The 12,100-nt window shown below is 36.4% G+C and overlaps 1 protein-coding gene and 1 pseudogene across 1 annotated transcript; both read left to right on the top strand.

Moving 5' to 3' along the window:
- The first annotated feature begins 2,336 nt into the window (after positions 1-2,336).
- On the top strand, positions 2,337-3,705 carry LOC125598118 (dihomomethionine N-hydroxylase-like). Its single transcript, XM_048772441.1, has 3 exons — positions 2,337-3,272; positions 3,340-3,613; positions 3,698-3,705. Exons 1-3 carry the CDS (start codon positions 2,337-2,339, stop codon positions 3,703-3,705), a joined length of 1,218 nt encoding a protein of 405 aa, XP_048628398.1.
- A 2,707-nt stretch (positions 3,706-6,412) lies between these two features.
- On the top strand, positions 6,413-11,249 carry LOC125598119 (annotated as a pseudogene).
- Positions 11,250-12,100: the final 851 nt, after the last annotated feature.

Consider the following 12,100-nt stretch of genomic DNA (forward strand, 5'->3'; position numbering starts at 1 on the left):
CCTTTACGTGTATCCAAAGTCCAAACATAGCTATCAAAGCTCCCAACCAAAGAGCACAACAATAAGTCAATTATGAAATAATTCAAGATAATCTGGAGAACAATAATTTTTAACGACTTATCGTCTAGTCAATATATATAGTTTAAATCTTGAATTTCGTAACTGAAAATTGTTTTTTTTTTTGTTTTACCTTCAAATATTATCATTAAAGAGTTTATTTTCCACATGCTAATAATCATAATCCTAAAGAGTTAAATTAGCTGAGTTGCCACTTGTTTTAATTTGCAATGAATGAAGCGACATTTGTAAGAAAGTATATATCTTGGTCCTTTTATATCACGTAATGTGCAAGCTATACTAATAGTATAAGACTAGTCATGGACTCTATAACTTTTCATTAATTTTTTTAATCATACCCATTAGGCAATTAATCTATGCATACGTATAAGTATGTTGAAAATATATACAAACCATTATGCGATGAGTACAAAATGCATAAACGCACCTCCTTTTACACTAGGTTACGTTTACAAATTGACCGATTTATAAAATATACTTAAATTTTAGTAAGAAAAAAAAAAACAAAGCCGTTTACAAAACATATATATTAACTTTTCACCATGCCTATCATATTACTTGGAATCCTTCACCAAATCATTTTGTTTGACTTGGAAGAGCGGAGCTATAGTTTTCTGGTCGACGAAGTTATAACTGTTATGTCAAATTTAGACCAAAATTTATGATATAACTCATCATTCAATAAACTATTAACATCTATATGTACGTAACCGGGTCTCGTGGTCTGGTGGTAAAGGAACCTCGGCTGAGGTGCCCGCCATCACGAGTTCGAGCCCCAGCCACAGCGGATTTAACATGGTTTCTGTTTGGCTTCCAGGACCTTCTTCGCCAGTTCCGGTTGGACGCGGTGGAATAGTCGAACTAAGTGAGAGGTCCGGATACCTGAATTATCAAAAAAAAAAAAAATCTATATGTGCGTATAGTTTATAAATATATACACTTAATTATACTCTACAATCACTTGAATTTTTTAAAACTTCTTAACAACCTTCTATGTGATATATTAACTCTTACTCCTTATCATAAAAACTGCACGAGCCAGCTTATATACGCATCACTCAGATAACATACAACTTACAAGTAACTGGATTGATGTAGAGAGAGACTTAAAACAAGTTAATAGATATATTGAGGGTTAAATTTTGGGGGTTGATAGTTTAAAAACTATTGCATAAAATGTAAACGTTACAGAGACATGTTTGGAGCATGTTCTTGTGGTGGTCAATTTTTCCAAACAGGCTTTAAACTATCTGTTCCTCTGTACGAGTTACTTTTTGACAGTAGGTTATATCCATTAACCGGTAAAGAGAGATTCGGAAGACGGAGACTTGGCCGAAAATGGTGTCGAGACTAGCTAGCATTGGCGGGTCGTGGTGCTGATGCGTGCAGTTTCGGGTTACCTCCTTCTAAACAACATACAAGGTTGTTTGTAGATTGAACTTGGCATGTGCTATAAGTCTAAAAATGAAATGCTGTAAACTAGAATTATGAAACAAGATCTCCTTTAAACCTGCAAGAACCAGTTTCGAATCTCTTTGTTACAGCTCCAGCCTAAAAATTAAATAGCTCTTATCTTTTGATTTGATTACAGAGAAGCTAAGTGGACGAAACGTTCAATACCTAACTTCTTAACCGTCTTGGTTAAAAGGAAGGCATGTGGACGTTTAGATTTATTCTAGTTAACAGAACTAGCTAGCACATAATTTTATTTTATTTTTTAGTAACGATATTACATGTGCTTTAACGCACTACAATCGGTTTACAATGAATATTTTTGGTGCACTACGTATACTATCATTTACCACTGTATGCTTTTACGCTTCTTTACTAAACCGCCAAAGCATTTTTATTATATCAAAGAAGAAAACCACTATGATAATTTTATCAACAAAAAAATGTTTTCTATGATAAAGATCCTCCACAAGATTCGATTTTGATGCTTGGCGATAACTGAATTTTATCTTCTGTCCATAACTATTATTTAAGGTGTATTAGTCAAAATATAAAAAAAACTATTATTTAAATTGCTGCCATTAGCTACCTACGTCAATATTTATTAGGGTTTTGATTGATAATAATAATTTTCCTGAAACTAATAATATCTATACGGTTATGTATGGAACCTTGAAAGGTATAAATAGATAGCAAGGCAAAAGTACGTACTACACAACGTGTAGCAAAGATTCATTCACTACTAGCTCAAAAGTAAAACCACTTTTCATTCCCAACAAAAATCCAATACAAAACAAATTATAGCCATGAGCATGAGTATCATTAATCCATCTAGTTTCACACTTGTTATATTTTCCTTTACGTTGGTCTTGGCTCTCGCTATGCTTTTCTTGATAGTCAAGAAACCTAAAGAGCAGCTTCCTCCGGGCCCACGGGGATGGCCGATCATAGGGAACTTGTTCCATATGATCATGAACCGACCGGTTCATGTGTGGATCCACCGTTCCATGGAGGATATGCAAACGGAGATAGCTTGCTTCCGCTTCGCCCGGGTCCGCGTCATCACCGTAACCTCAAGCGAGATCGCCCGAGAAGTGCTTAGAGAAAAAGACGAGGCTCTTGCAGACAGATCAGAGTCGTACTCGAGCAATCTTATTAGCCATGGCTACAAAGAAATTGTTTTCTCTTCCTACGGAGAGAATTGGAAGCTGATGAAGAAAATGATGACCACAAAACTAATGTCTCCGACAACGTTGAACAAAACCCTCGGTGATAGAACACTAGAAGCGGATAATATCGTCACGTATGTTTTTAATCTCCCCCAACCAGGGTGCATTAACGTGAGAGATATTGCCTTAACGTATTGCCATGCCGTGATGATGAGGATGATGTTTGGCCAGAGGCATTTTGATGTAGCCGCTGAGGACGGAGGTCTCGGGCCAAAAGAGAAAGAGCATATGGACGCAATTTACCGAGCTCTAGATTGTTTTTTCAGCTTTAATGTAACGGATTACTTACCTTTTCTTAGAGGATGGAACATCGATAACGAGGAGGAGGAGGTCAGAGAAGCGGTTGATATCCTCAACAGATGCAACGACCCGATCATCCACGAGAGAATGCATTCGTGGAGGAACAAAGGCGGTAAAGAGACTGAAGAAGATTGGCTCGATATTCTCATCACCCTTAAAGATGACCAAGGAATGCCTTTGTTCACATTTGATGAGATTAGGGCTCAGTGCAAGGTAATCCAATTATGACAAAACATTAATTAGGGTTTAATGTTTTATTCATATATCATCCCATTTGTAGGATATCAATGTTGCAACAATTGATAATACGATGAATAATGTGGAGTGGACGATAGCAGAGATGTTGAATAATCCTGGGATTCTTGAGAAAGCCACTACTGAATTGGACGTGGTAGTTGGTAAAGACAGACTTGTGCAAGAATCAGACATACCACAACTCAACTACATCAAAGCTTGTAGTAGAGTATCTTTCCGGCTTCACCCAGCTAATGCCTTCATGCCTCCGCACGGAGCCCGACAAGATACTACTCTTGCTGGTTATTTCGTTCCCAAAGGTAAAAATCATTCGGTTTATTATATATATGGTCAGAGCGGAGCCACACGCTAATGCTAAGGCTGCAACTGGTTTTAAGTTACAGGAATATGAGGAATAGGATGAATTCAAAAAAAATGGAATACGTGTAAATGGAACAGTAGCAGTTATAAAAATAAATGGAATGAAAATATAAGTATCTACTTAACATGAATGATAGTTATTTTTAGAAATGTAGTGGAATGAAAATAGATTTATTTTAAATTAAATAAAAACTCTAATTAATATAAAATTCTTATTTTATTTTTTATTCCTTTCATTCCTTACATTCACGAGATTTTTTGTTGCTGAATGTTTTTCAACTACATTCCATTGCATTCCATTGCATTCCACATATTCCATTCCATTCCATTCCATTCTTTGCATTTGATTTTTAATTCATCTCAAATGGTAACATTTTTATGGAATCTTCATGAATGACTCATTCCACACAATTCTATTCCAAAATATGTGCATCCAGTTGCAGCCTAAGTAAAATAAACATTTTGTGCAAATATATAAAATAATATTACCTACGGAAGTTAACTTTTTTTTGGTTTTAAAAGTTTAATCATGTCACACAGCTTAAGTTTGATATTGTGAACTATCATTGTTTTTTCTTCAATTTTTTTTTTGTTAAAAATTTTCCTTCAATTTTTTTCTAACACGCTTTCTTATTTTAATTATATTTTATTAGATAAGTTTTTATTTTTTACTTTAGCAATTATTTTTAATTTTTTCATTTTCAATACTTAAATTAAAATAACAACTAAAATGAAAATGTTTATAATAAAATTATTACGTGCAATTTAATTTTATGATATTACTTAAAAAGAACATTTGACATTATGAATTTTTTTTTCTCTTTTATTAAAATCAATTATCAAAAAGTAAGATATACAATTTTAAAGGTATAATTTATTTTAGATGTATATATATATATTTTTTGTTTCACATCAAGTTATTTTCTGCATCCGTCCACGTCGGTTATATTTACGATGATGAGACAAAATTTGCTTTAGTCTCAAAGTATCTCACTTATTATAGATATATTTTTTAAGTTAGCATAATATCAGTATTATAATTATTGCATTGTTTTTTTTTTTTTTTTTTTTTTTGGTAAAAATGTTAAAATTATTTTCCATTTTCTTTTTTGACAGAACTACATAGAAACAAGAGCAGCAGATGCAACAAAATTAAACTAAAACACCTACTCAGCCTAAGCTATACAAAGAGAACAACTACAAGCAAAGCAACAAAACCATGGGACACAACAAATCAGTACGACCACTTGCCACAAAATATGGACCCACGGTGAAGCACGAGACCTGAACCCGGGAGAATTGGCAGTACCCGATGATCAGATCTAAGAGAATGGGTCCTCAAGAACAGCTCATGAAAGACGTCCTTAACTGTAGCCACCATGGACAGAGAGCAACACCCGAGCGGCCTCACTCGCATAACAGAAGACGAGCATTATTGCAGAGAGGGGACAACAGAGAAGCCACAAACACCAAGAGAACCTATACAAAACGGGTTGAGAAGAAGCAGCCAATTATTATTGCATTGTTAGTATTCATAAACGGTACAATGTACAAACTAAATAAACTTGACATATCAATAAGATTACAAAGATGTTTATTTTTAACTTATCTTTTATATATATGAAAATGTAAATAAATTTTCAAATAAAATGAATAAATAATTGATTAATTAGACCAATACATTTGTGACGTAAGTTTGTATGACATACTTAAGCAGGTAAGTGATGTAAGGCATGTGCATGGACAATAATCTAGTGTGTGGAAAAGGAAACATTTGAAAAAAGCAATCTGACATGTTCCTGCTATATTGTTCATGTTATCTTAAGCGAACTTTCATTTGGCAACAAGGCACCAATAATTTACATAAGATGACAAAAAGAGTAGTATAATCGTTTCATTATCCAATTAAGACAAAAATGACGACGAATATAGCGGCGCCGTAAAACGTTATCTTGGATATTAAATTCTGAAAAATCTAGTGATCAAGTAGGGGTGGGCACTTTACCCGATATCCGAAGTGGCACCCGAACCCGATCCGAAAAACCCGAACCGAAATCCAAACCGAAGTAGCAAAATACCTGAACGGGTATTGAATTAGGAGAGATTGGATACCCGAACCCGAATGGATAATATCCGAACCCGAATGGATATCCGAAGATAACCGAACATATGTATAATTAACCTTATATTTCTAGTTTACATCTCTCATTTTATATAAAATAATTATATTAATAGTACACATACTTTAAGTTCATATGATATACATACAATTTCGGAAAAAATGATTTGCTACTCACTTAAAAAGTATGTCAAGTTTTTTTATTTCAAAAATTAACAAAAAGTTACATCCAAAATTTTAAAACAATAACTAAATTAATGCATTTTTAGTTTTAAAATGTTATGTCCAAATCTATTAATCATTTAATCTATTAAAAATAAAAAAGAAGTTAATTAAAATTTATATTCTTAAATACAAGAAATTTAAGAAATGAAAAATTTAATTTTTTTTTCAAAATCTAAATATCCGAACCCGATCCGAAATAACCGAATCCGAACTAAAAATACCCGAACCCGATCCGAAATATAGAAATACCCGAACGGGTTCTACACCTCTATACCGAAATACCCGAAAATCCGAAATACCCGATCCGAACCCGAACGGGTACCCGAACGCCCACCCCTATGATCAAGCATCAAAATGATTTATAGTATTCCAACAAGATGTAGTCGAACATTATATGACTTGTTTGATTTATCTTTTTGCAATAATAGGTAGTCAAATTCTTGTGAGCCGTCTAGGGCTTGGTCGCAATCCTAATATATGGGACGAGCCTAACGTGTTCAAGCCAGAACGCCACCTTTCTGGCCATGTTGGAAACTCAATGGACGTGACTTTGATGGAGCCTGAGATGAGGTTCGTAATATTCAGCACTGGTCGACGTGGCTGCGCAGGTACTAAAATTGGGACATCTATGACTATAATGTTGCTCGCCAGGCTTCTTCAGGGGTTCGAATGGACCCTCCCTAATGACAAAAGTCAAGTCGAGCTTGTTCCAGCGGACAGTAACTTGTTCATGGCCAAACCTCTACTCGCATGTGCGAAACCAAGGTTGGCTCCAACTTTATATCCGAAAATACAGGTCTAAAACTCAGAGAAATTATTCTCTTGGAAAAATTATCAAGATATGTAATAATTGAAATAAGGTTTACTGACTATAAAAACCATGTATCCTACGTTGTACTCTTTCGTTATCTTTTAATCCAATATTACAGTGATAAGACTTATTGTTATGTCAATTTAGCAACGGAGAAATCCATATTTTTTGTTGCTTTTTATTATGGGTTTCTTTGAGTTTTCAGAAGATTATGCGTTTTTAATACAATGAAAATCCAATGAAGCTGACGATTAAAAACAGAATTAGGATTTGAGATTATAATAGAATAAAGACTTTTTGCATAAACCATTATATGTTTTTTAGTTGAAAAAGTTAGAGAGAGGTGAGAGAGTAGATTCTCTCTTTTCTTTCTCTCCCACCGTTCATCTTCTACTCGACAAAGCCACCGCTGATTCTCGTTCCGGTGGCCGACGGAGGGTCTCTACCCGTCGGTCGCCACCCCAATCGCTCCTGAGTCCAGCTTCATCCCCTCTCTAGCCTCGATTTCTCCATATCCTCCTTGCTCTTCTTCTCTGGTTCTTCGTCGGTTTTCGGCCGGAACCGGCGAATCAAAACGGTGACTGAGTGTGTCCTCGGTCTCCCTGGAGTGATGGCGAGGATGTGGATAGTCGGATCTGAGCAGGAGGCACCGTCTAGGTGGTAGATCTAGGGTTTTGATTTCGAGCGGATCTGGGTCAGTTTCTCTCTTGGAGGGTCCGACGGAGTGGCTGAGCGTCGCTGCCTTTGCCTCTCTTGTCGCTGCCTCCTCTGTCTCCCCTTGTCTCCTCTTCCGGCTGCTATTGGTAAAAACTTCCCTCTCTCGTTCTGAGTTAAAAAGACGATACCAAAGCTTATCGTCGGGGACTTCTTTCTGGTTTGGTTCTTCGATAATCACCATGGCGCCTAGTTAGGTTTTAGAACTGTCTGGGGTTTGGGTTGACTCAGAGCTTTCGTGCCGTTGCTCTGCTATGTCCCTACTCCATTCGATGGGTCTTTTCTCCTCTTCCGCCTGCTGATGGGAGCTTCTTGTTCCTCCGCTTCTCAAGTTTCAGAAGGTTGATAGCCACTGTCCCCTGCCTCTCTTGATGTTCTGTAACTGGTTACCTTTTGTGCTCTGCTCGCGGGATGGGACCGGAGTTCAGCCGTATAAACCTCCGCTTCCATCTGCCAGTACTCCACCTGCGTTTCATCTGCTGGTTCCTCCTCATCGGTTTGGATTCTCAGGAGTGCAGCTTGCCGTCTTCTTGAGCTAGCAGCGTCTGGAGTGGACTTCACTGGTTAGGAATGGCCGGACCAGGACTTGCCGACCCTGCTTCGCCTGTTCCACGGTTGGAGTCGCCCTCGGGACGGTCTGCGGTCCCTCAGACTGTTCTCCGGCTGTGACCTCTTTGGACTCGTGCGGTTTTGATGCAGGTCCCGGCATCAATCTATTCGCTGTGGTCTGCTGTTAACTTAATGGTTGTCAATTGAACCATATTGTTAGTCAAGCTTTAATCACATCCATATGGCTGGGATTGAAACTTTGTTTGTCTTAGTGAGTTCTTTTTAGCTTTTTTTGTGGCTCCCTAAGACGCACTTGCTTTGAGTAGCGATTTAGATACAGTAGGTTTTGATTCATCAAGCTGAATGTATCTCTCTGCATCATTATTGATTTACTGAAAATTCACATACTTAACAAAAAAAAAGACTTTTTGCATTGTATTTTTATAATAAAGATTGAATGTAGTAGAATAAGTGATGCATGACGATTGCTTTGTAAGTTTGACTCAAATTCTATATTAATGAAAACCCTTTCTTCAAAAACAAAACAAAAATGATGCATGCGGAACGGAGTAACTAAGTTGAAGAATTGCAATCCGGGTGGAAATAAAAATAAACATGGAGTCACAAAGAAACATTTGAAGTGTGATATCGAAGATGTATATTGTTTAGCTAATTAACCACGGGGTGGTGGGCTAGTGGTCTTGAGGTAGTTAAAACATTAATACGGACCCGAGTTCGAATATCCTCTGTGGCTACGGAATGCTTTACGTCCTTCCCAAATTTAAAGTTAATCGCGGGTCCTAGAGTAATGGGTATTAGTGCCGCCTGGTTCCGGGCCAGGGGATTAGATGGTTGACAATCGGAAATCACGTGCGGATGACAGGTTTTTGGGCAAAACAGAAACTACATGCGGATTACGGATCACTTTTGAACCTCCTGTTAAAAAAAAAATATATTGTTTAGCTAATTTTTCTCATATTCAAATGGTCAAAACAGAAGTTCGATGAATCCTTCTTTTGACATTTGACAACTTGATTATGCAATTTGATAAAACCAGCACATGTAATTTATTTACATTAAAATACGTAATTTAATGTGATAAAAATCTAATTGTACTGCAATAGAGCGGAGAAATTCCATGCATGGCTCATATAATAATTAAAAGGTAATATTTTGGTTTCTACGTATACAGTATACTACAAAACTTAACCACTCCAGTAAAGGAAGTTTGATGCAGAAATTTGTATCGGTGATTTATTTTCGGCTTGCAATTAAAGTTTTTGATTATGACATTGTTCTATCGAGACACATAATGCTCTTAAATTTTTCTTTTGTTCTATTTCCGTATTTCGTATATATAGCTCCCAACGCTTCCAAGTTCCAACCAAGCAAAACAACGAGACGACGAGACAATCATGAAATGATTGATGAAAGTCTAGAAACAATTAATCACATAAACTTATCATCTAGTCAGTATCAAAATTAAAAGTAAATTTTAGAATAAGACTTGTTTTATTTTTGACCTAGAAACGTTTTCATTGATCATAAAGAGATTTATATAATAACTTAATCAAAAATATAACGAGTTAGATTATATGATATAACTTTATATCATATAATTTGGAGTATATATTAATGTACAAGTTCTAGTAAAAGACTACATGATTTTCCATTAATTCAATTATTCGAACGTCCTCATTAATCAATCAATCAAGGACTTATGCTCATAGATATAGTAGCGGCATTACCTTCGCGCAAACGCATGGTTGTGAACAAAATTCTTGTTTCTTCTCAATATTTTCTAATGTTATTGTAATTGTGAATTTTACGTTTTGGGTTGATCATTGTTTTCAATCATTGGGTTGATCATTTTTTTATTGTGAATTAACAATTGTATTTATCAGAGTTCGTAACTTACTCTGTCTTATTGTTTAGGTAATTTCACTGATCATGGTTGTCGTCTTCGTTTTCTTCGTAAGCATCTACGAAAGTAAATTTGTAAATTATTAAATAGCTGGCCGTGTAATTTGTATTTGTTTAGCTGACTCGATGTATGTGTCATTGAGTTTTAGTTGAGGCGATTGGTTTGGTTAAAGCTAGGGTTTGAAGAACTGGAGAGGCAGAGAGAGAGAGAGATTTCTAGAAGATAGCTAAAGCTAAGAGGAATCAATGAGTTTTGTGGAGATGCAGATTGGGTTCATCAAAGATGAGAATCATATATATATGGTTTACAAAGGGGCTACAAATCATGAACATTTATGATCAAGCAATTTAAGATGGAGAGATGAAGAGTTCACCGGAGAAAAAGTATATTACGAACAGACACACGGCGTAACTCCATAACTCAAACTTATCTGAGACAATGATGAAGAACTCTGATATCTTGCATATTTACATTGTTTTATCCATTCATCCATGAGCATTTTCATCATATAGATTAGTATTTAGCCATGTCTAGGTTGCATTTTGCATTCATTGTCCTTATTAGGTGCTGGAGTGTGCCATGGAGTGATTTGAGATGTTTGGGAGCAAAGTGATCCAAAAGGGGCTGAAAGATGAGCATAGATGGAGCCTTTCGAGAAATCTTCTGTTGCTAAGATTTTGTGGAGACACAGCAAATTGAGTTAGCTTTCTAATGGAAGTGGTTTCAAGTCATTTGGAGATGTAATGAAGGAGTTATGATCAATTTACTAGAGGCATATCCATCCTGGTCGAGCATCGCAGAGTGACCTCTCAGAGCGACCTACCGAGGTCGCTCCCAGCCAGAGCGACCAGTCCAGAGCAACTACCTCAAGTCACTCCCAGCCAGAGCGACCAGCTCAAGTCACTCGCGTTTTGACGCGTCGAGACACAAAAAAACGCGTCGGGAGCGACCTCCTGGAGCGACTATGCTAGGTCGCTCCGCGTGTTTTGCTTGGACGATTTTTATGTTATTTCAGGGGCCTTTTGGTCATTTGTTTTGATGTTTTACACTTTCTAAACCTAAGTTAAGTACTTTGTAAGCCATGGGAGGCAAAATAATCTCTTTTCTAGAGAAGAACTAGTAAAAAACCTCTTTTGATTCAGATTTCATTGCTTTCATCTTGTGTTCTTGTTGATTTCTTATCTATTTCTCTACATGATTAATCTGAAATCCAATATGGGTTTAAGAGGAATCATGGAGATTAGTGAGTAATCACCTTTTGAATTCATGGGTTAGGGAGATTAAGGGTGATTAGGTTAGAGCTAGGATGTTTTAGTGTAGATCATTCATATTTCCTTGCTAGTAAAGTATTCATAATGCATCTTCTGAGTTGGCCACTCAAAAGTTGATCAATAGGCATTTCCCACCCAAAAGGTGTTTGATGAAATGCCTGAGACAACTCTCCTAGGCTTTTAGTATACTTTGCCAAAGACATTTGTTGTTAAAGGTGCTAAGATAGCTAATAGACTTGTTAGTAATGATTGCTTTCATATTATTCAACCAAAGACATTTGATGTTTGAGATATGTTAGCAAATGAGCATTCATCTAGACATAGAGCTTGCTTAGAATTGTGTCTAGGCTTAAGGTTGATAGTTTGATTGATCATTTGACATCCTTAGTTCGATACTTGATCACCCAAGGTCTAATCCCTATGCTCATGAGTTCTCTTTTCCCTTAGTCAAGAGTATCATTCTGTTATTGATTTCTAGTATTAGTAGTAGTTTAAAACCCATCTAAATCATTGGTTGCACTTAGATTAAGTGAGTACTTGCATTCTCAATGCTTTGATATCCCTCAGAACTGGTTCGACAATCATTTATACTACAACATTTGTCTTATGAACCTTGAAAACTCCTAACATCAAATTGGCGCCGTTGCCAAATTCTGAGTAGATTTCAACATTGAGATTTAGTCACTTGCTTGAGACTAAGTCATTTTTATTTTATTTTGTTACTGATTCATCTTCACCTCCCTTTAATCTACAGGTGCATGAACTTGAGGAGCAGGGGTCCATCAAACCTAGTTCCAAGAGCTGCAGACATCC

Source organism: Brassica napus, unplaced genomic scaffold (assembly GCF_020379485.1).
Source record: "Brassica napus cultivar Da-Ae unplaced genomic scaffold, Da-Ae ScsIHWf_162;HRSCAF=292, whole genome shotgun sequence".
Lineage (NCBI taxonomy): Eukaryota > Viridiplantae > Streptophyta > Magnoliopsida > Brassicales > Brassicaceae > Brassica > Brassica napus.

Bases quoted from the DNA above. Each gene is read 5' to 3' on its own strand.
- LOC125598118 (XM_048772441.1), top strand. From the start codon at position 2,337: ATGAGCATGAGTATCATTAATCCATCTAGTTTCACACTTGTTATATTT. The intron at 3,273-3,339 runs GTAATCCAATTA...TCCCATTTGTAG, and splicing joins AGATTAGGGCTCAGTGCAAG to GATATCAATGTTGCAACAAT.